Source organism: Hesperophylax consimilis, chromosome 21 (assembly GCF_061612785.1).
Source record: "Hesperophylax consimilis isolate HC1 chromosome 21, BYU_Hcon_1.0, whole genome shotgun sequence".
Lineage (NCBI taxonomy): Eukaryota > Metazoa > Arthropoda > Insecta > Trichoptera > Limnephilidae > Hesperophylax > Hesperophylax consimilis.
This window is the reverse complement of record NC_142856.1, coordinates 8,858,312-8,882,007: the sequence shown is the minus strand read 5'-3', so window position 1 is coordinate 8,882,007 and position 23,696 is coordinate 8,858,312. Positions and strand designations below refer to the sequence as shown.

General features: G+C 33.1%; 1 protein-coding gene across 1 annotated transcript; it reads right to left on the bottom strand.

The window, feature by feature from the left end:
• Positions 1-3,024: 3,024 nt before the first annotated feature.
• On the bottom strand, positions 3,025-5,682 carry LOC149413593 (uncharacterized). Its single transcript, XM_089644427.1, has 2 exons — positions 5,627-5,682; positions 3,025-3,995 (listed from the first exon to the last, which is right to left on the bottom strand). The coding sequence occupies exons 1-2, from the start codon at positions 5,642-5,644 to the stop codon at positions 3,582-3,584; spliced, it is 432 nt and encodes a 143-aa protein (XP_089500553.1). The 5' UTR covers positions 5,645-5,682; the 3' UTR covers positions 3,025-3,581.
• Positions 5,683-23,696: the final 18,014 nt, after the last annotated feature.

Here is a 23,696-nt window from a genome sequence, read left to right as displayed (position 1 = left end):
ATTTATGGGTGACCCTCCCATATTTCTTAGAAAACAGTTTAAGTAATAATATTCCTAAAGACAGGTACACAATATTATTATAGTCCACCTCTTATTTTATCTCATATGTCTTATTATTTGTTATTTTAGAATCTGCCAATAGTGTTCACACGTTAGCAGGTTGGCGCAAACGTTGGCCCAATTCACTGACACAACGTGTACTGGGATCTTTGTATTATATTTCTCAGTCCCACTAAAAACATAAATTTGATGAAATAAATATTCAGCCACATGATTTTCTACAGATTATTCTATTGCATTTCAATGGGTGCATATGATATCACAATTTTCAGCTCACTGTGTCTTCTCCATCATGGTAATAATGATTCTTTGCAATTTTCTGTTCAAAAACAACAAAGAACGTTCACTCTTAAAAAAATTAAACGTTTAAAATTATTACGCTTTGAGTATCTCCAACCAAAAAAAATCAATCCCAACGGTACAGTTCCAATACGAACTCAAATTTTGATTTCACAATAGAGTCATAAAATATTTGATACGTTCAAAGGAAATTAACTATCTCACAAAAATTCAAAAACCTTTCTTGTCAGATATAAAAAAATATTTCTAAGAATAATTTATTTGAAACGTGAATGAAATGTAATAACGTGAACTACCGATTTGCTTCTACAAATAAATTAGTTACGTAACCTTATAATTTCTTTTTCTCAGTTGGAATCCGCATTGAATCACTTACGTGCGCTGTATGTTAAGTCACAGAATAACAATTCATTGGAGTCAGCGATGCGCTAAATTTCCTAGGCATAATGCTAAAATAACTTTCCAACAAAATTATTCGTTACAAATTATTACCAGTAAATAATAATATACATAAATACATATATATCTACATAATTACATCCCGAGCTCTCAGAAATGTTCTTGGTCTTCCATGGGACACACATGTCAAGGACATCTATTTAGTTTCCAGTATCCTTCCAATCACAGTCCTTCCCAAACACGAAATCATGACCACCACCCAATAAAATTATCCAACAATTAACCCACACTAACATCAAGCTACTTTACAATCAAAACATTCACAACCACAATACTCGGAATAACAATAAAATCCGCAACCCAATAACACACACTTAGAAATACGGAATAAAATCTCTTAACTATATTGCCTACACACTCTATAACTCTCTTCCAGATATGTATAAAAACCGCCAGTCTAATCAAAAAAATTAAAGTAAGGCTTTAAAATAATATTTTTTTAAACATAAAACGAAAATACGTAATTCTTGTCGTGTTGTACTTTGTATTGTTTCTCTCTCTCTTTTTTCTATCCCCTTTGTTTGTAATCCAGCATAATCTATTTTTACCAATGTATTAGTGGGTGAGTATCTTCTTCTAAATTCCTACCTTGGCTCTGTGCTTATGTGTATATGCATGTCTGTTTCCTTTTTGTATATTATTGTTTCTTCTACTTGACCTCCCTTTTTCTATTTGTGTACGGTTTTGTATGTGAAATTTAGAATTATGATATTTTTTATATTTGTACTGTTTCGTATGTGAAACTTACAATTTTGATACCAATGTAAAATTGTACATAGGTATTAACTCCCTATGTATTGTAAGATTTTATAAGTGTGCTAAAAAGAACATAATGAAAATTATAAATCCAAATTATCCTTGTTGGGTTACAACGCTGTATCCATATCTCATTTCGTACATAATTCATATCATAATACTTTTCGTCGGTTATTTTTTTTATGGTTTTTTTTCAAGAGGGAGGAGTTTAAATAGTTTTATAGAAAAATATTGTTGGTTTCTTAATACATTTTTTTTATTATTATTCATTATAGTTCTAACTAACTACATAAATATAAGCTACATAATTTTTGTTTTTTGTTTTTGGGGTGTTATGCCGTGTTGCGCTAACTCCTTCTTTAGCCAACGTTTCGGACAACATTGAAGTGTCCATCATCAGGGCAGATGTGTTAGTTATTGCAGATGTTTATTTTTATCAAAATAACACATCTGCCCTGATGATGGACACTGCAATGTTGTCCGAAACGTTGGCTAAAGAAGGAGTTAGCGCAACACGGCATAACACCCCAAAAACAAATAACAAAAATACTTTTGGCCCTGAAAATCTTAAATCATATAAGCTATATAATATTAATACACCTAAAAATAATAATTTTGCACAATAATACATAACATCTCATCCTAAAAAAAATATAACATATCACTAAATTAAAGACCGTTATAATTCTGTTCACTTATTTCAAGATTAAACAGTTGTTTTCATAAACTTACTTATTTTCTTCTCCGTTTTGGGGCTATCGGGAAGGAGATTGTAAACTTACTTATGTATTTGATTCTTCGTTTTGAAGCTATGGGGAAAAAGATTCTAAACTTACTTATTTGATTCTCTATTTTGAGGCTATCGGGAAGGAGATTGTAAACTTACTTATTCGATTCTCCGTTTTGAGGCTATGGGGAAGGAGATTATAAACTTACTTATTTGATTCTCTGTATTGAGGCTATCAGGAAGGAGATTGTTAACTTACTTATTTGGTTCTCCGTTTTGAGGCTATCGGTAGATCGTAAATGTGTATATTTTATATACCCTCGGTTAAACTGAGATGGTATGTTTGAGAAAAAATTATTTACCTGGCGCTAAATTTCATTGGTGCGAGTAGACATCAGACTCGCTTTCAGAGTTCGATGTTTGTAAAATTCTGTGTGCCAAAATGAGATATTATAATGTTTAATCTATGGATGATTTTGAATCTAAAAATCTAAAGTATGAAGCAGAAAATTGTTATTTTAAAAGCAGTAAAAAAATTGTGAAATTTTCACAGATTTGTATAGCATAATAATAATAATATTGGACATTTTTTATAGCGCCGCTTTTGTGAGTTATCACCTCAGTGGCGCTTTACAGTTGATGCAGGTATTACAAAAATTATAAATATTACCAAAATAAAGTGAAGTTAAGAAAAGTAAAATGAAGAACAGGAACAGGTGACATGAAGATAGAAGATGGAGACTCTGCAGCAAGAATCCTAGGTGGTGAAGAAACTGTACCAGCTGCTGCAGCGAGAGAGTCCACTAACAGTGCCAACACGAGGTTCGTCATCCGTTCATGTATGTGTCTGCTGCTAATAAATGGCTGACACAATATCCCCTCATAGCAATGTGCCAAGAAGTAATTAGGTTGTTATCGATATTCTCAGTCCAAATCTCGTGCGAAGCCGGGCACTATTGCTAATAAATAAATATATTATCATATTCGTTCATTATCCAATGATAGATAAATTAAGATATGAAGCGGCCTTTGAAACATGCTTACAAACTTTTTCATTGTGGAAACGCTTTTTTATAATAATTGATTGTTTTATTTGAACAATGACTTGTTAAACATTGCATGATGCATTAACACGTGTTTTTCGTTCACTCTCAGATGTAAGAACAGAAGATGAAGAATTCGCAATTATTATTCTAAAATTCTCTTATATTGTATGATTATTTCTTTCTCAATAAATACTTCAGTCTTTTCTCGAAGATTTTTTTTTATTTGAAAAATTCTAATAGAATTTAGTTTCTTTGTGTCCTCTGAAATTGTTGTTACCGTAGCTCGTGATCTCATGAGCTATTCCCTCTGGGAATTGATTGCTGAAATCAGCGTTGTAAGTAGAGAACTTATGGGGATCTTTCTTTTCTTCAATATTCTTTGAATTGTGGTGGTGTTTTCCGTAGGAGTATCCCTTGAATTCGTAGTATTCCTCTTTCTTTGGTTTTTCTTCTTTCTTTGGTTTTTCCTTGTGTTCTTCCTTATGTTCTTTGTGTTCCTTGTGGATGATGTGTTTGGTGATGGTGTGGGTGTGATGCTTCAAGTTGATGATGTATGGCACGTGGATGATGATCTTCTTGTGCTTGTGATGATGTCCACCTTCCACAGAGGAAGTTGCCAACACTGCTAGGGCTGCGACAAAGATCCACTGAAAACATAAATTAAATTAAATAACATTGTAATACTAAATAAACCTTTACTGAAGGAGATATGATAATGAAAGTAAAATGGCAGGAGATCGTAAGAGGAATGGCTGCGCGGTCTTTTTCACATAAACTTTAATTTATGTCTACAGATTGTTTAAGGATGAAAAAAAAAGAATAAGCAGTAATTGTTGATTGACGTACTGATACATATTGAATTATTTGGCGGGTTTGAAATAAGCCGACGTTGCTCAGTGGTCCAGAGCGACTGACCCGACATCAGAAGGCTCGGGTTCAATTCCCGTCGGCGGCATTTATTTTTACTCGGGAGGTATTTTCAATTTGATTATTGATATTACAGGCGATTAATTATTGCTTATAATAATTTATTATCCTTTGTGCTATTCGTAAAAACCTTGTCTTATAAACATTAATTTATCATAAAAAAATAATAATCATTTTAAAATTACCATTAACTCATTAAAAAATTCAAAAGTTGCCGCTGAAATCATGCAAAATTGTATTCTTTAATGGCCTGTTTCTCATAATTATATTCTTTAGTGGACTGTGTATCAATATTGTATTCTTTAGTGGACTGTGTATCATGATTGTATTCTTTAGTGGACTGTGCATCATTATTGTATTCTTTAGTGAACTGTGTATCATGATTGTATTCTTTAGTGGACTGTGTATGATAATAGCGTTCTTTAGTGGACTGTATATCATAATTTAAACCACAAATAAATAAAAATAGCTCATTAAAATAGGAACTATTAAGATATTAAGAAGATATTTTGACCTCAAATCCAAATTTAAGTTTATGATTCTTTCCTCATGTATGGAGGAACCATGCTTAGAACCAATATTACAGTTTTTTTTGTTGATTTGGTGTTTTTCTGATTTTGATCATTTCTATAAACATTAGTGGTCAGTGAAATTAACAATTGAAAGCAAATTGACCGGTCGGTGGCTGAGTTGACATCGCGTTTGGGTCCCACCCAGGCGTAGTGTGTTCAATTCCTCGGATGGCTAGTCATCCATCACAACACAAGCAACATTTTCCGCTTACTGAGGTGCTAGTAGGAGATTTTCGAATATTGTCAGGTAATTCGTAACCCGGGAATGTTATCTTTCTTTAAAAAAAAAAAAATTGGCAGCGACTAGATACAAATTGTCAAACAATTTCGGTAAAACCCTCATAACGTGCAGCAAATTTAATATATAAAAATTATATTCTATTAGTTTTTACCTTACTTTACACGACCATAAAAATGTTTTCTGTTTTAATATAATAAACTTAAAAAAACATTAATATTTTAATAAAAAAAACATGATTAATGCTTTTCATTTGATTGATTCAGATATTTCAAAGCATCATAGATGACATTTATGAAAATTATTTCTCTGATCAATTGTTTGATTTTTTTAAGTACATAAAAAAATCGTTAAATTTTCATAAATATTTTTTCTAAACTAATTTTATATTTCCATTTTATGCGTTAAAAATTTCCACTTATTTTCAATAATAAATTCACTTGTCCTGGATTGTACTTTGGCAAAACAAACAAAAAACAACACTGTTAAAAAATTCACAAGCGTAACTAGAAGATATTTTTCAATAATTAATTTTACTCACCGTAAGATGAGCGGCCATTTTTAAAAATTGAAAAAGAGTTGATGAAATGAACTGAACTGAGATAATCTGAATCCCTTGTACACTGGAAGTGATGTGATAACGATTATTCAAAGCGTGTTCACTATATATACGGAAAAACGAAAGTGAATTTCCCCGGCAAAAGAAGGGGAAAGTTTACCTGCCGTAAAATATTATTTTAATTTTCCACAGAATACACTAAACCTACGTTAGATAATCCACAATAAATTTTTAGTTGTATCGGAAATTTCTCTGAAATAATTCGCATTATTTTCCATCAATAATCATTATAACTCATACAAAAATGCTTTTACTAATTTGAAACTGAATTAATGAATTCTTACGTATGGATTACGAAACCTATGATGGTGTAATCGAAATAAGTCATGGTTTTATGAACTCGTCAAATGAAAATAATGGGCATGAAATTGAAAAGGAAAACATATCAATCGTAATAACTTTCATGTTGGTTATACGCACGTAATTAATCGGTGATTAAATCAATTACAGTAAACATTGTAAGTTTATATCGTTTTCTGCTTTAAAAAAAGAATAACACTAGTAGTGCCTCCCATACAAATGTTCCATTTAGCCCAATTGCTCAGAGCTCTGTCTCACTTACATTCGCCTGACATCATAGATCTCCAACTCAATTTTTTTTTGCATTAGTTCTTCACATCATATAATCTTTAGTGATGCTGTGTGGAGGGTCATTTTAAGAAAAAAAACGGAGAGTAAGTTCTGGGAAGGAAAAAGGTATGAAAGTTGGGTAGGAATCTCGGTGTAGAGTGATGGGTCGATAGAGTCATGCTGGAGAGGTCAAAGGTCTCCCTCAACCAGTATCTAGCGATCCGGCCTGCCATGCAGTTGGTGGGCAGACACATCTACCGCCAGGACCTAGATAAATCACACGCAGAACTATGGCAGAGATGTTGGTTATCCAATAAATGGTCCCCAAGGCGGCGGTGCACATATCCGCCCCACAATTTTTATTTTATTTTTATGAACATGCGTTCCGGATCGTGACAATACATTTGCACTTTACTAACATTTCATCAGAAAATCTATCAATTCATTTGTTAGAGGGCCTGCAATCCTGATTTTAACCTGATTACAAATAATTTGAAGATATTCTTCATAAATTAACATTTATTGCAATATAATACGTTAACAGAAAATAATTGTTTTTCAAATTGAAATTATTTACATTTAAAAAGGCGGTATGGACCTCTTTCTAAAGTATCCAGTTATTCAAATTCTTGGTGATCATCATCCATCCATCAAAGCCTGCAGTTCGTCAACCCATCTCATTTGCAAACTACCTCTTTTTCTATATTCCTACCAATGAAGGTCAACCAATGATATTAGGGTTCCAGTGACACAATAAATATTTTTCAGCTAAGCTTACTTTTTACAGCACCTCTGGGAACATATAGCTACTCGTGACACTGTTACGCTCGTTGGCAGTTGTTGGTTTATTGGTTATCGGTTTGTTTTGGTTCATTATACTATTCAATAATTCGCTGTCAAATAATGTTTCTCTGCAAATTAAAATAAAGCAATCGCACTGCAAAATATATTTGTCGATCTATTAGTATGTACAAAATGAGTTATTTTAATGTCAGGTATTTATCAGTGATGACTGATGATGACATTTTGAATAATTACATGGACCTAATAAGCCTGCGGTAATCATTTCCATAACCACCGCACTTTTAGGCACACATTATGGAAATTACACTTATACACTTTGTTTCAATAATTATTACATTAAATCACTATTTACATGTTATTTACGTTAATTAAGTAATGTATGCGTATTTAGATTGAAATGAAACTATCGCAAGTGTCATTCCATACAAAAGAAAAACTGTTTATAAGGTGAATTTCGAACTATGAATAAAAATGGAATTATAATGCATCTTTTACCATATAATATAAATCGTTGTTTCTAGTAGTAATTAAGTTGAAACGAAGTGTAATTTCCGTAATATATGCCAAGTAAAAGTGCTGCGGTAAGTGAAATATTGACCAAGCCTTTTTATGTTCATGTTTCATCATGATTCGTGTAAATAAATAAAGGGTATTTTCCTTAAGTTTGCAAAAAATTTTCGCTACACCTTGAAGATGTTATTTATTACACGTCGCGTCGTCGAAAATAAAACTGGATAGATATCCCCCTATTTACACGAAGGAAAACATTTTCCCATGCCGTCTTTGAGGATGCTGTGCGGAGAGTCTTTTTGAGGAGAGGAGGGATTGAAACCTATTTTACATACCAGATGGTTTTGATTGAGTATCATCTTTCATCAATTAATATCAGCAACATTCCTAATCGAACTCCACACAAATAAAAGTTTACAATTTAAGCGTTTACGTTAATTTCAGCCGGACAATTATTTACGTAAATGTCAAATTTTACATTTTTTATTTATTTTACGGTAACTGGAACCACTAGTTTGCGGCTAGCAAATATTAAGCGCCGAATTAGCAAGCTTAATTTTGTTAACGGATCCGCGTACTTAGCGAGCATTAAAATAGCAACTGATATACCGGCCTTAGTATTTACGTCAATCAAGTTCAATGCTACATTTGACGGCCTGCGTGGTCGAGGGGTAAGGCTCTCGACTAGCAAGCTGGAGGTCACTGGTTCAAATCCAGAAGTGCGCAAGTAAATTTTATTTGATTAATTTTTGTTATTTAACAATTACTTATTTAAAATAATATTCAGTATTTGTGCGGCACGTTCCAGAGTGGAAAATACTCTCAGAATCGCCCTGGTGTAAGACCACAATTCAGAATTGAAACTTTGCTTGAAATGGCTTTGGCCTTGTTTGGCGACGACATTTGAAAAGTAAGGCACTTCTCCACCTATCCTCTTCCCAACCTCCCAGCCTCACTACATTCCTGATTGGGAATGCCATAGTCTCACTGTTGGGAGCAGTTGGGACTCTTGTGTGGTTTAAAAAAACAAATAGTTAAGTCCTACGTATCGTGCAAAAAACATATTCTGCTAATAATTGTGTGATATGTGAGTAGGATGAAGTCAAATATTTTCAACTTATTCTTAATCGAGGAATGTTAATCATTTCTTTTTTTAGTTTTCTTTTATCAAAGGTAATAAAAACTTTAAAAAATTCGCCTAGTAATTACGTAAAGATTGGAACATATTCAATTTATTCAATATTTACATGTTCATTGTATGTTAGTATTCATATTAACTAGGTTATAATTGATACCGTCGGTAAAACACAAACGAGGCACGAACTGTAATCTTCTGCATATTTTCGATGCACTTCATTAAATTTCATCAAATATAATGCATGCATCGCACATACCATCATTATGAGATAATAAATAACTATCTTCGTATTACTTAAGAGTAAATCATTACACAATGAAGAATGATTGAATACCTTAATTGGGATGTACACAATGATCATTATAAATAATCGGTTTAGAACCTACAAGAGACATCAGATTTTTAAAAATTGGGTACCTTCATAATACGAGACAATACCCTGAAATAAAGCTAGAATCATAACGACATAGTGAAGCAGCCGTTCACAAATAGTGAAGCGCAGCCCTGAGGTGTATTGGAGAGATCTGCGCTTGAAATCTTAACGACATAAGTGATGAAGTCGTGTAAAAACAATAACAGACTCTTGGCCTGGCTTAATGGATGGACTAGAGTTGACTTTGGCCTAGCAGGCCTAGAGAATCGATCATTCCATGAGGTTTATTTTCATTATTTCTGATGAACGTATTACTAAAATCTCAAATGTTTCTAGAGGTATCTGGTGCTTATCGCTAATTTTATAGTTGATAAACGTTTTATAAAATTTTAAAACCGTTTTAGATAAAATATTTTTTATCGTAACGTCCTGTTTTTATTAATCTTAAATATAAATAACTTACATCCGTAAGGATCCCTTTAGAAACATTTGAGATTTTAGTAATACGTTCATCAGAAATTATTAAAATGTGAGCGTCGAGCAAACCGTTAACGCACTGACATATGTTCCTGAATTACCTCACCCAACTACCTGTCCCTTTCTGACAGTGCGGAGTACTTTGCAAAGTGACAATAAGGAAGTTGAGTGAAAAATATTTTGACTTATAAAAAATATGTTCATGTAGATCAAAAAATATCGATTCTAAATATATAAAAATATTTCTATATTATTATTCTTAGAATTAGTTAAACGTTCTTGAAAAAGCATTCAATAGCAATAGACTGTATACGCTCCACGATTGGTCGAAAGAATTCTGTCGTCACATGTGTCGTGACTTGTACGTACAACGGAACTACTATGGTGCATCTCTTTCTATTACATGAGAGATGGTCGGTTTAGATGAGAGAGGTGTATAGGCCAAAGGTTTATTTGGGTTTGTCAAATATATGTACGTATTTGTTATTATTATTATATGAAATGGATTTCTAAAGATACATATTCGTATAGTGCTTTATAATAATATGTTGTTTATTGCATAACTTAGATGTTTTTATTATTATACATGTCACATAGCATGTGATACACTTCAGGCCGCCGGCCGCTCAGAAAAGTCTCACAGTGAACTGGGCTGTAAACCGTTATTTTACTTTTGGTCTCTACTTTTCTGCGCGGTGGTCCTGAATTCGCGCGGGGAACGTCAACAAGTAGCGACGGCAATACCGTACCGGGCGTGAAAAGCAAATATTCTAACTTAAAATATTAATTTAACTATCAAATCTTAATCAATTTTCTTTTTTTTTAATAACATCAATTATAATAGACGGTTAACATTGGTAAAAAAATTACTAGAATTCCTTGTTGAAGAATTAAATTTTTTCCATACATAATGCTTAAGCGACGTGGTTTTCACAGTTCTAATGACGTCACACTACACCCCGCCTGTTACAGCTCGGATTCCGCTCGTTTTGGCGGGCTTAATAAAATTAAAACTTTGAGAATTAATTTAACTATGAAAACAAACTTAAAAAAAAAAAAAAATACCAGTATTTAAGTTTGAATGCGAACATTGATAAAAAAAAAATAAAAAAAATGGACTCAACTTCCTTATTGCATCAATTTATTGATACTTCGTCACTATTTAAGAAAACCTATGCAGTGTACACATTAAGTGTTCCCTCAGTATGTTTAATATAGAATCTATTACGGAAACATTGGGTAGTGATTAATCCCTCAGGGCCAAAATATCGATTCGCAGCAAAACGTATTTCAGAAGACTGTGAGTAAGTTTCCAATTCTAAGTAAATGTTAACAAGCTATTCCAAGTAGTTATCTATTTATTTATTTATACGCCTAAAAAGGCTTTTACATAAAATTGATACATAATGCAGTGTACATAGGAGAGTATCTGTATTATTTAGAAAATAACAGTTTGTGGATACACTTCATTACAAGTAGGTATAAAACAGATCTGCGAATACAAAAATATAAAACTGTGATTACAAGTATAATGAGAATATAATTAAAATAATAAAAAATAAAATATATCTAATATATACATATGAAACAATATTAGTAAAACATGTAAAAGTAACATAAAATAAAATAGAAACTAGAACAATACTACATACAAGACAAATTGTTTAAAATCCTAAATAATGGTCTGGACTCACCAGAACTTACCAATTTAATAAATCTTTATATTCCGTCTAGATCAACCCGACAATCTGATTTATTTTATCTACCCTCGTGTAGAACAAACATACGAAAAAATTCCCCGATTCCTCGTATATGTGCACAATATAATACAAAATTTTACAGCATTGACATTTGTGGTAATAATCTAAAGAAATATCGATATGAAGTAATGCTTACGATCGATTATTATGAGAGTATGGAATGTATCGGGAGCATCTCCTATCCTCTTCCTATTTTCCTCTTCCTCTCCCCTTCCTTTAACACCAAATTAATTTTAAGATATTAAAAATTCATTTCCAATGAACTTCAGCATAAGACACTTCTGTGGCTTGACTTCAGTTAACCTGTTTATTTATATCTATCATTGTATATTATTTAAAAGCTGTTTGTTTCTTACGAATAAATAAATTTTTTTTAAATCACTAAAACTACAGTTAAATACTTTTCGATAGGATTCAACAAAATGCTGGTATAGAGTACGGTTAATTGTATAAATGGTGTCATTAAATCCATCTATAGTACCCCCAAACTTGTTGCCTAGATCATGTATCCTATTGGTTAGTGAGTGTGTTGGTTGTGTATGTATTACAGAAGATTGTAACTTTTTTTTATACAAGTAGTAATGCGGAAATATTCGGTTCCGACATCGTGATAATGTATTAGTAATTTACTAAAAGTTTATCAGGAAACCTCATTCGTTAGGCCTGCAATTCCTTCTTCAACAGGATTATCAATAATTTGATTGTAAATAAATTAGCAATATTCATTTTTATCCGTGTATGTGGAAGATATGTGTAGTTTTACTTGTATGTCGTGTAATAACGTAAAGAAAAAAATCAGTTTAAACTGTCAGACATCTGTCAGATTTGCAAGTCAATCAAATTTGTTCTAAAATCAGCGATGCTTGGTGTTACCATCGTAGTGAAAAATAAAATTATTTCGTTACACTTCTAGAATTTATTGACGGACCTTACTAATAAATAGTTACTACAAATTTATGCATATTATGGGATCAAAACATGCATGTGTAGAGGAATGGGAATAAATAATAAAAATGAGTTCGTAATAACATTATATATATATTCGATGAGAAATAATTAATACTTTTTCCTGACTTAACCAATTACCCATGACATTAGCAGACCGTAGAATTTGAGGAAGTGAAGAAAAGTTCAAGAGGAAGTAATGTGATAAACAATACGACGTGTATTTCTTACATTGATGCAGTGGGGAATTTATTCATAAAAAATACATAGTCAATGAGGAGAAAGTAATTATACTCGGTTAAGCCTGGCTAATTTAAGACAACTCTTTGTTTAAGATTTTATAATTCTCAAGGCTGTTATAATGTGTTCATTGTAAGATAAATTAATTTTCATGATCAAGGTTGGCAATTTATTTAATTTATTTTGACTCCGCTAGGTTTTCAGAGGTTTTGATCGGGGGCTTCGCTGTGTTCAGGATGCTGTGTTTGAGATCTGTTTTAGAAAAGGAAGGATACATATATTTTTATTTATTTGATAATGTGAGCTTCACTGGATGGTTTTTAACTGCTAGTACAAATTATTACTCTTCTTATTTTGTACGGTATGGGGTGAGAACATCTATGACTACTAATTAGTCCAGGGCCTCAGGAATTGCCTTGTGGACCTCATTAATCCAACGGAGGAATGAATTCCATCGTCGTTCACACATCGTCGACTCGTTAAGGCCTCATATATGCATTGTATGGTTACAAGGGCTGTGGGATCATCTTATCATCTGGATGGAGGACCAAAATTTACCACACTCAGTGAAAACCAAAGAGGGAAGGAATTAACTTTTTTTCTTACGTTTGTGGTGTGGTACGCCACTACTCGAGTCGGACGGTGCCAAGTACTACTTAGTACACAGCGCCAAGCGCTAAGGTACCTAGGCCGTCATAGAACATACTAGAAATTTCGGCCGTTGCTAAGCGTTACGGGTGGCAATGTTTGTAGCCATAAAAATGTTCGGGAACGTTCTTAGGTGCAATTTGAATCGGATTGGCACCTTATATAAGCGACAGCGGGAAGGTACTCAGTCAGTCTACTACGCGCTACGTTTTAACGCGCTAATCAAAATAACTTACGTAATAAATATATTATAAAATATAATCACGGTTTACTTTCAACACCGAACTCATATTCAACCTTCGCAACACATTGAACTCCACGCAGAAGGTCCCGAGGAAAATAATTTTCATTTTTGGAAATTGGTTTTGAGGTTTTTTTAAGGAAATGAAGGAGTGGAAATTTTAGATAGTAAAAATAAAAGAAAAATGGGTAGGAATCTGGAGGTCGGTTTGTCCAAGAGTGATAGGTCTTGAGAATCACATTGGAGAGGTGAAGGAACCTCCCTCAACCGGCCTCTTCTGATTAAAGACTTATACAAGACCTAGACAAACTTCACCCCGCGAACCTAGACACCCTTGTTGTCACAAGTAGTGAACCACTTGGAGTAATCTATGGCAGAGGTGTCGGTTATCCAAATAATATCCCTAGATCGAAAAGAAGATAAGTACTCATTTTTTGACAGGAGTAAACTTGTCATTAATTGATCTGTTCATATTCTGATATTTAAAATATCTATAAATGTTTATTTGAAAGTTGTGTGTAATACATATAATTTTAATTCGTTCTTTCGAAAAATGTTTCACAATTTTTCAGTTACGTAATGAAAGGAATATGAAATGAACGCTTCAGAAATTCAAATCATGGGCGGTCAGGTAGTATAATATGTAATACGTAAAATACTGGATCTAATGAATTGTCTGAACCAATATTATCCACAAGCAATACCATGTTACTAGAAATAATATCGTTACAGTTAGTAGTTGAGAACTGATTGCATGCCAACACCAGATTAAGTATTGTTCAATACGTAGGTATACGGTTATACCTATATCTATATTTAATACTTAGCGGAATTCAGAAAAGCATAGACCATGTTTATATGATACAGAATTTCCAATAAGAGGTGTTATTTTTAATTGCCCCCTATTTCGGTAGATGTTACTTTTGAAGCTGTCATTTTTTAACATTTGACAAGTAGAAACTACGTCATTAATAAAAATGGAACGATACACGCTTCAACAACGCATTGAAATTATTAAAATTCACTTGAGTGAATCAAATGCAAATTATCTTGAGTGATGAGGCCATCAACAAGCAACATTGTCGCATCTGGGGCTCGGAAAACCCAAGAGTTACAATTGAAAAGCCTCTCTATTCTCAACGTGTGACTGTTAACTTTATGGTCCGGCGGAGTCGTTGGACCTTACTTTTTCGAAAATGAGGCTGGAGCAACAGTTACGGTGAATGGATTGCGCTATCGAGAGATGATTAATATTTTTTATGGCCGAATTTAGATGGTATTGATCTGGATAGCGTTTACATTCAAGAAGACGGCGCTACGTGCCACACAAGCAACGAAACCATTGATCTTTTATGATTGGATATCAAAATAACACCTTTTATTGGAAAACCCTGTAGTATATCTAATACTAAATATCTTATTTAACTCAGTTTTCATCTAACGCAGTACGCTTAAACTATCTGTGGGGTTTCATTAAGTTATAATGCTGCATGCAACATCAATTTCCTGGCTCGCCGGAAGTTGGGCGGGAAGTTACCGGAAGCGGATCCTGTTTTGCGTTACACTACATGTTTATGTTGACTGTGGGGCGGAGGTGGGGTACAGACTCCGATAGAAGCCTCTGCTGTTAACCTTCAGTATCCAAGATGGCGATCAGCTGGGCCTTACATTGCTTCCGTGTTTTTTTTTTAATTACATATTTTATTTTATTAGACACATTTATATGTTGATAAGACAACCAAATAAAACATACTTCAATGAGAGCAAAATTACTTCGTTATACAACTTTATAAGACAAATAAAGAAAACAAACTGCTCATTAATAAAACGAAAATGAGACCTGGGCTTGAAAAACACAAAAAAAGTAGTCTGTGGGTGGCTTTATTTGAAGGTTTTTTTCCATGATTGATAATGTTTTGAGAGGAAAATTTCTACAAGGCACCCTTACCCCAATTTTCTCAACCCCAACAATAAAATCCCTAAATGATATCGGAGGTGCAAATAATCCAAAATAGAACCATGCGTAACATTATTGGCTTGCCTTGGGATATACCTGTTAAAGATATTTACCGTCACGCACTTGTTTTGCCATTTAAGATGGTTCCTAGCTTTGAGATAACAAACACCATCTTAAATATTATTCAGTCTAACACCCACACAAATATGAAACTGAACTATAACAACGATGTTCACCAATATAATACACGACAACACAACAAACTACATATATCAAAAATACACTCAACAAAGTTCGGACTGAAATCATTAGAATAGATTGCCTACACTAACTTTAACAAATTGCCCGAAGAATTAAGACAGGTATATGCCTATAACAAATCTTGAAACGATATAATGAAATCCTATTTTTTCAAATTTTATTTGGAAAACGAGTCATAAGTAGGTACAAACTCTGTTCTGATAGCCGTCCTAATTATCTCCAAATACCAAACTTTGTACATCCAGAGATGATGGGCTTTTTTAATCTTCTCATGTATTTTGAATGAAAAACATCTTGTATTAGGTCTGTTTATTTTTGAGCCCGTACTTTTTAATGTATTTTCCTGATTTTGTTTTTATGCATTTCTATAGTCCATCATTGAGGATACTTTTTTAACTTTTTGACACCAACAGTACATAAATCAAATGAGTGATTATAATAATTCATAAAGTCTTATAAGACATTTTTTTGTGATATATCTGTAAAGTGATTATTCATAAAAAAAATATTGAAGACAATATTAGTGATTTTCGTTTAAAAATCACTAATATTGTCTTCAATATTTAAATATTACAATTTGAGGTTTTACTCAATTAAGTTATTCCGAAAAATTAATGATTATTCATATGTTGCTTCTGTGAAATGTTTTGTAAATGTTTTCTTCATACATTGTGTCTGCACATTGGGTTGGGTTGGGTCTAATTTTTCTGTACAAAACTCTTTTTTTAAATTTTTTTACTCTTCTATTTCAAAACTACCAATTGGCAATCCCTTAATGAGTTTGATAACTCATGGGAGTGCAACATCGTTTGTTGTATGTTTAAAAAAAAAAAAAAAAAACAGCAGAATTTTATACTTCTTGATGAAATTTTGAACACTTAACGTTCAAAATAAGTTTAAAATTGCTGTCTACATTTCAAAAAACCATGAGTATATCCCGGAAAATGCTGGAGACTTTAGTTAGTACAGGATAAAGATGAATCATGAACTCGAAAATCGTTACGAGAATTAGACTATTCTAAGATTTTGGAAGTGCGCTGGACATGCAGAAAAATTTCCAAATGACAAAACGTAGAAAAATATAACAGAGGCAAAGAGAAAGCTGTGAATGGACTGTGTAAAATAAGGTTGAACTAGAAAGGGAAGACTGAAAACTGGAAACCAAAGACGAGGGAGCGCAGCCAGCAAAAAACATTATATGGAAGTGGCCAATTGCACCCTGGGATGCAGCGCCGTCGTGTTTATGATGATGAGATAAGACAAAGAAACACCTATAAATATACAAAGAGATAAGTAATAAGCAGTAACGCTGGCGCGGCATCTTGGGATTACATGGAAGTTTTTTGATTCGGTGTTGGAAAGGTTAACCTCCGGGGTAAAATCACTATTGTTTAATGGGCCAATGAGCAACCATCTGTGACCGCTTTATAACATCAACTCACAAACTTATGTTCATAATAATTCTGAACTGTTTTTGAAAAGCATTTTGTTTTTTTTTTCATACCCCGCACATGAGGCATTTTAGTATCCATAAGAACTTTTGCGTGCACAAAAGTCTCAACTGACTGGAACCAGTTGGATGACTTGACAACCTCTATACAGGTGTATCGGCAAGTACCCGACAAACTTTAACCAGCTATTCCTTAGCACATTTGGAGTAAAAAATGTTATGGGCGCTTTGCTGTCCGGTAACATTTTTTTCCATTAAAAACAAAAAATAAATTTAAAAAAATCCACATTTCTCGTGTTCAACAGCTGTTATTAGCAAGTGTGTCAAAAAGTGTCCTCGCTCTTTCGTACACACTAAATAATAATAGTTAAAAATGAGACGAATGGTGCCGTGCCATTTCGTTGTGATTGTAAAAGCGCGCCAACGTAGGTACGTACGTACATTATTCAACGAAACTCGAACAAAATATTGCCAGACGGGTTTTCAAACTTTGACAAAGGATAAAACATTGGTGACAAGTTGTGAAAATATGAATAATTATTTTTTTATTAAAAAAAAATGTTACCAGACAGCAAAGTGCCCATAAGATTTTTTACTCCAAATGTGCCAAGGAATAGCTGGTTAAAGTTTGTCGGGTACGTGCCAATACACCCTATATAACCCGGTGTTTGCGTTCAACACCCGTGGGGAAGTTTCGTAATTATGTTAATTCAATTCAATTCGAAAAACATTTATTGCACAAAAATATAGAGTACAAAGGGTATAGCTTATAGGTACATCCTATTTATTTCAGATTATCCCAACAATTACATGTTAACAAAATATATGTAAATAAAAAAGTGGGTGTGTCAAGCCTACGCAAGACAGAAGTGAAACTTCTAGTATTCCTCTCTCTCTATTTTCATTTCATCATCTCTATTTTCTCTCTTAGGTTAGTTTGAAAATTAGAGGTTAAATAATTCAACGACGAAGCATGGATTTGCTTTTTCTAATATTTTCTTATAGATGAATGACGTTCGATTAATGTATAGTTCCAAAATTTTTCAATTTATTCACAAGTATACAATATTACATAAATAACAATATTACAATTAAAAATTACAAAGAAATTACAATGACAATGATGTGTTCATCACCTCTATCTCGTCACTACTCATTTTTAACACTGAAATTCTGTACCAAACCGTATGAACCACAATCAATTACGTATTTCACTCGTATTACACTCACGACGCAGTATACTAACCAAGCAGCTGATGCTTGGCGTGGCGCAGTTCGCTGGTGTCTGAGAGAGAGGAAAGAAGAGAAGAGAGAGAACGTTCGTGAGCGGCTCCCCCACCTCAACAAGCGCATATGGTGAGAGAGGGACAGTGAACGGTGAGCGGTGGTGGGGGTACCCGCATTTTCGTGTCGATCCTGACTCGTTTCACTTCAAAAATAAAATAAAACAGATGTATTTAATTTATTTAAGGTATTCATTTAAAGTGGAGTGATATTTGTTTAAAAGAAATGTTTTTAGTGATGATTTAAATTTGAGTATTGTCGGTTATTTGTTTGATACTATGTGGAAGGTTGTTATATATTTTAATGGGCATGTAGTGTGGTCCTTTTTGAAATATATATTTTTTTGCTTTTGGGATTAATAAGTTTTCTGTGAACCTTGTAGCGTGTTTATGTGTTGAATTTTTATTGTGAATTATTTCACAATCAGGTGATCTCTACCATTCAGGATTGAAATAACTTTAGCGATGTTTAGTAACTAGATCAGACTGTCTTACCAAACTTTTTCTTTTCCATCTAATTCCCGTTTTTTATCCCTTCAGCTGCATATAATGTACTGACTTAAATTGGGGATACCATAGTCCCACTGTGCAGTTTAAACTCTTGTGTGTGTTATTACCATAAAGAAAAAAAACGAAAAATTTGTCGTCACAACATTAGAACACGTCGCCACAACATTAAAATATGTCGCCACAACATTAAAATATGTCGTCACAACATTAAAATATGTCGTCACAACATTAAAATACGTCGTCACAACATTAAAATATGTCGTCACAACGTTAAAATATATCGTCACATAATTAAAATAATAATTTTAATATAGTTTTTCTTGCGTGTCTTAATGATACACAGCCTTACTAATAAACGTGTTTTAAATTTAACTTAACTGATAATTAACCCATGTCTTACCCCTCGACCACGTGGTATAAGACTCTCGACTAGCAATCTGAAGTTAAAATCCCGGCGTGCACAAGAAAATTTGATCCGTGCTATTTCACAATTTATTAATTTTAAATAATATAATTATTTATATTATATTTGCGGCACTTTCCAGAGTGTAAAATACTCCAATTTTGGCCCGGTGTAAGACCACCATTTTGAATTGAAACGTAGCTTGAAATGACTTTAGTCATGTTTGGTGACCATATCTGAATAGCCAGGTACTTCCCCACCTCCCTCCTCTCCATCGCCTTCTCCCCTACACCACCTTCAGCCACACAACTTGCCCCGATTGGGGATGGTGTAGTCTCACTGGCTTCAGACGGTTGGCAGCAGTTGGGACTCTTGTGCGGTATTCATATTTAAAAAAGATGGTCGTTTATCAATGTTAAATTAAAAACACCTTTATTAGTACGATTATATTTTATTTACGCTTACGCAGTAGTTAATAAGACTTATGCGACCCACCTGCTGAAAACTAATTGCTATTAATTTCCGTGTAACATTATATCGTCCCATTTCCGGTCGGGTGTCAAAAAGACTTTACGTTCAATTGCAAGGACACCTCCGACAGCCTTTCATGAAAACCAATTATTTTTTTTAATGTAAACAAAGGATAAGCTTTCAAAAAATTAAGTAATTTAGCGACCTTTTCTGATTAAAGGCCATTAAAATTTGAAACTGAAATTTATTTTCAATTCAGCTGAAACGTATTATAATTACTTTCATCCGCTTAAAACACAGAGTTAATTAAATAGGGTAGTCGGTCCACACCCCACAAGAGTCCCAACTGCTCTAAGGGTTGGTTGTTTCAGAGAATTTGAACAATTCATTAAATTTCGAGGTTGATTTTCAAGTTCTGTGAAGTTTCTATTCAAGTTCTGTTATTATGTTAAAAAATTGAAGTAATAGAAGTATAAGTATAAGTATAAGTATAAGTATAAGTATAAGTATAAGTATAAGTATAAGTATAAGTATAAGTATAAGTATAAGTATAAGTATAAGTATAAGTATAAGTATAAGTATAAGTATAAGTATAAGTATAAGTATAAGTATAAGTATAAGTATAAGTATAAGTATAAGTATAAGTATAAGTATAAGTATAAGTATAAGTATAAGTATAAGTATAAGTATAAGTATAAGTATAAGTATAAGTATAAGTAACTGAAGTAACAAAACTTTAATCAAACCTTCACCGAACTTGAAAATCAACTTTGAAATTTGATGAATTGTTCAAATTCTCTGAAACAATCCATCATAAGTCGGACTGTGACATTCCCAATGGGCTTTATTGTGAGACTAAGTACTCGCAGGGGAGGGAAGGAGATAAGTGAGAGGAAAGTGGGAAAGTACCTTACTATTCAGATCTGGTAATCAAACACGCATAAAGCAATGTTATATTCTGAATAGTGATCTTTCAGCAGGGCGAAACTGAGAGTATCTTCGACTCGGGGGACTTAATGCGGAAAAATCATGTTCCTTTATATTCGGGGGAGGTATGTTATGCGTCGAGTGAACTGTCACGTTCTAGCCAAACGTACTGGAACTAGCAACACAATGTGACAAGTGTTTTATATGTAGGTGTTACGGATTGCCATTAAATCAAATAATAATGGTTATAAAGTTATTTACAGTTAGTTCAACACTCTTAATTAAACTTGGTATTTTAACTAGAAGGGGTGATGCTATACGTAGTAATGCAAAATCATGTGTTTTTGGTTTGAAAACTTGGTCGCCTAGAAATGTTTCAGATGCTTTAATTAAATACTGCGAGTAGAATACATTTTGGCCTTTGAAATAATCGAGTATTTTTTAGATAAGTCTTTTTACAAGCCCAGAAAAAATAATGTATAAGGCCTATGAAAACTGTTTTAAAGTTCAAAATCTCCTACTTACGAACCCATTTTCGGTCATGATTTTATTGTATAATGTGGAAAATTAAGTTATTTATAAAATGATCGAAAAAAAATTAATATTTATGCCTGAACATCCACAAAATAAAATAAAAGGCACTTTTTGGCCATGTTATTTTCTTGCATAAATCAAAACAGGCGGATGGTGTTAAGCGGGAATTTAAACCTTATCGCCATCTACGTAAGGGTTATTGTTGATAGCGGCTCAATTTAAAATATTACACGACGTAGTGCATCGCCTTAACGAGCTGTTGTAGTATCGGCAGTCAGGAACGGAATGATTCTGTTCCGGCTAGTTGGGCCAATTGCGGTACTTGAGACATAACGTCCGTTATTAGAAGACGAGCCGCCAATAGAAATGCCTTCTCCTTTAAAATTTCAAAAGTTATTCTCATTTAATTGGCAGTAAGATAGTGAAATAATTAATCAAACACTTTCCTGGAGAAAGGTACTAGGCCGGCTTTAACATCATTCTATCCAAATGTTGCCTTTTTTCCTTTTTTTATACCATAATTGTTGATGCATACACATAAATTCTCTAGCCATTTCGTTCAACTACTTATGATAAAGTCAAAATGCTATTGACTTGCCTACCAATGGATAATGGACAATATCAGCGGGAACATAACACGTCAATCGGTTTAATTGTTGGCAGATGAATTATCTTAATGCGATCGGCGATTAATTTCATTAATTCACTTCATCAATTTAAGATATTATATATCCAGCTAACCCATTGGGCGCATATTGAAACCGTATTTCAAAATTAATTATAAAAACACCCTTATGTTATAGAACTTCCTTCCTCTTCTGGCGCTAGTAAAAATAGATTGTTAATGTACGTTTCTACATGTGTAAATAACATACATAATAACACACATATATGTGTGTCATTAAGATAGCATTATATAGCATTAAGTCACTAGATATAAGTCACTAGTTTTAAGTCAGCAGTTCTAGAATTAATTATTTAATACATATATTTGTACAGCGCCTAAGTGGTTTTTCACGAAAACGGTGATACATAAATTAGAAAAATATATTTATTATATGTTTTGAAACTGTTTTCGCAATGACCCAGAACACAGCACAAGAGAATTTCGATATAAGCGTTGTTGATCGATTATAGAGTTCGAATAGTTGGTTGATGTACGAACCACCATAAAATTGGAGTCGCTTTTTTCGCTTAGTATCTCATCTAATTATAATACATCTACGGCTAAAAAACCTTCTTTCCGAACTCGATAAAAACAAAATTAAACCACGATTTGGAAGGGTTGAAGCGGGGGATGAAAACGGGGGTTGGGATATCAAAAAAGATTATTCTAGGTCACGAGGGTGGCAGATAAAAGGAGGTTCTATCTTGCCGATATTTTTCCTTTTTTGAAAGAGATATTTTGGCTTTGATATGGGTAGGGTTCAGTGGGGGAAAATAATCAATCTGACAACTCCTATTTTATCTTTGCGACTTTCATATGCGTTACAGATATTTTTCAGATTTATCTGATACTTTGCGTTTGTCAATGTCATTGAACTTCGGCATATCATGAAGCAGTAATCTATTAATCATATTATAAGGTGCGGATGAGCAAACAACACTAAGGATGGATTTTTTTACAGAATTGGAACAATTCATCCAATTTCATGTTCTGTGAAGGTTTCCTTCAAGTTCTGTTATTATTTCAGTTTTGTGAAAGAACCGGCCAATAATGATTCATTAACAGAACTTGAAAATTGATGAATTGTTCAAATTCTATGTAAATACACGTGCTTCGTATTTTTTTATTATTTGAATGTGAAAAGTAAAATTCGTTGGTTACAATGTTTACACTCAGTTGCTAAAAAATAATAATTTAGGTTGCATTATCAATTTAACTCCCCACTGGAACAAAGAGTTAACTAAAGTTTTAAGTGTAAAACAGGGAATCTTTTCGTAAGTCTCACAACAAAGTGTTAACTGTAAGCTTTGGCATGATAAAATTTTCATAGCTTTCCGCCGAACACTTAAGTTATTTCCATCGTAAACTTTAGATAAAATAATGAAAGGAATAACTAATTATTGAAGACAATATTAGCGATTCCTAAACGAAAATTTAAAACAGCAAATCTTGCCTTGTCGGTATTGTCTTCAATAATTTAATATTACAATTTGAGGTTTTACTCATTGGGTTATTCCAAAAAATAAAAATCAAAAACGTTTAATCCATATTTTTTATTTCAGAGCTTTCAGGCTTTTCAGAATCAAATTTCAATTGAAATGAATGTAACTATAATATGTGACTACATCTGATTAGCCAGGTACTTCCCAACTTTCCTATTCACCTTCTCTTTCCCTTCTCCACTCTCTTCAGTCTCACAATATACCCCAATTGGGGATGGCATAGTCCTAATAGTTGAGGACACTCTGCAGCAGTTAGAACAAATAATTAAACCTCTTTTGAACGTAGTTAGTAATTTCTAGTTTTATAAAAGAAAAAGATGA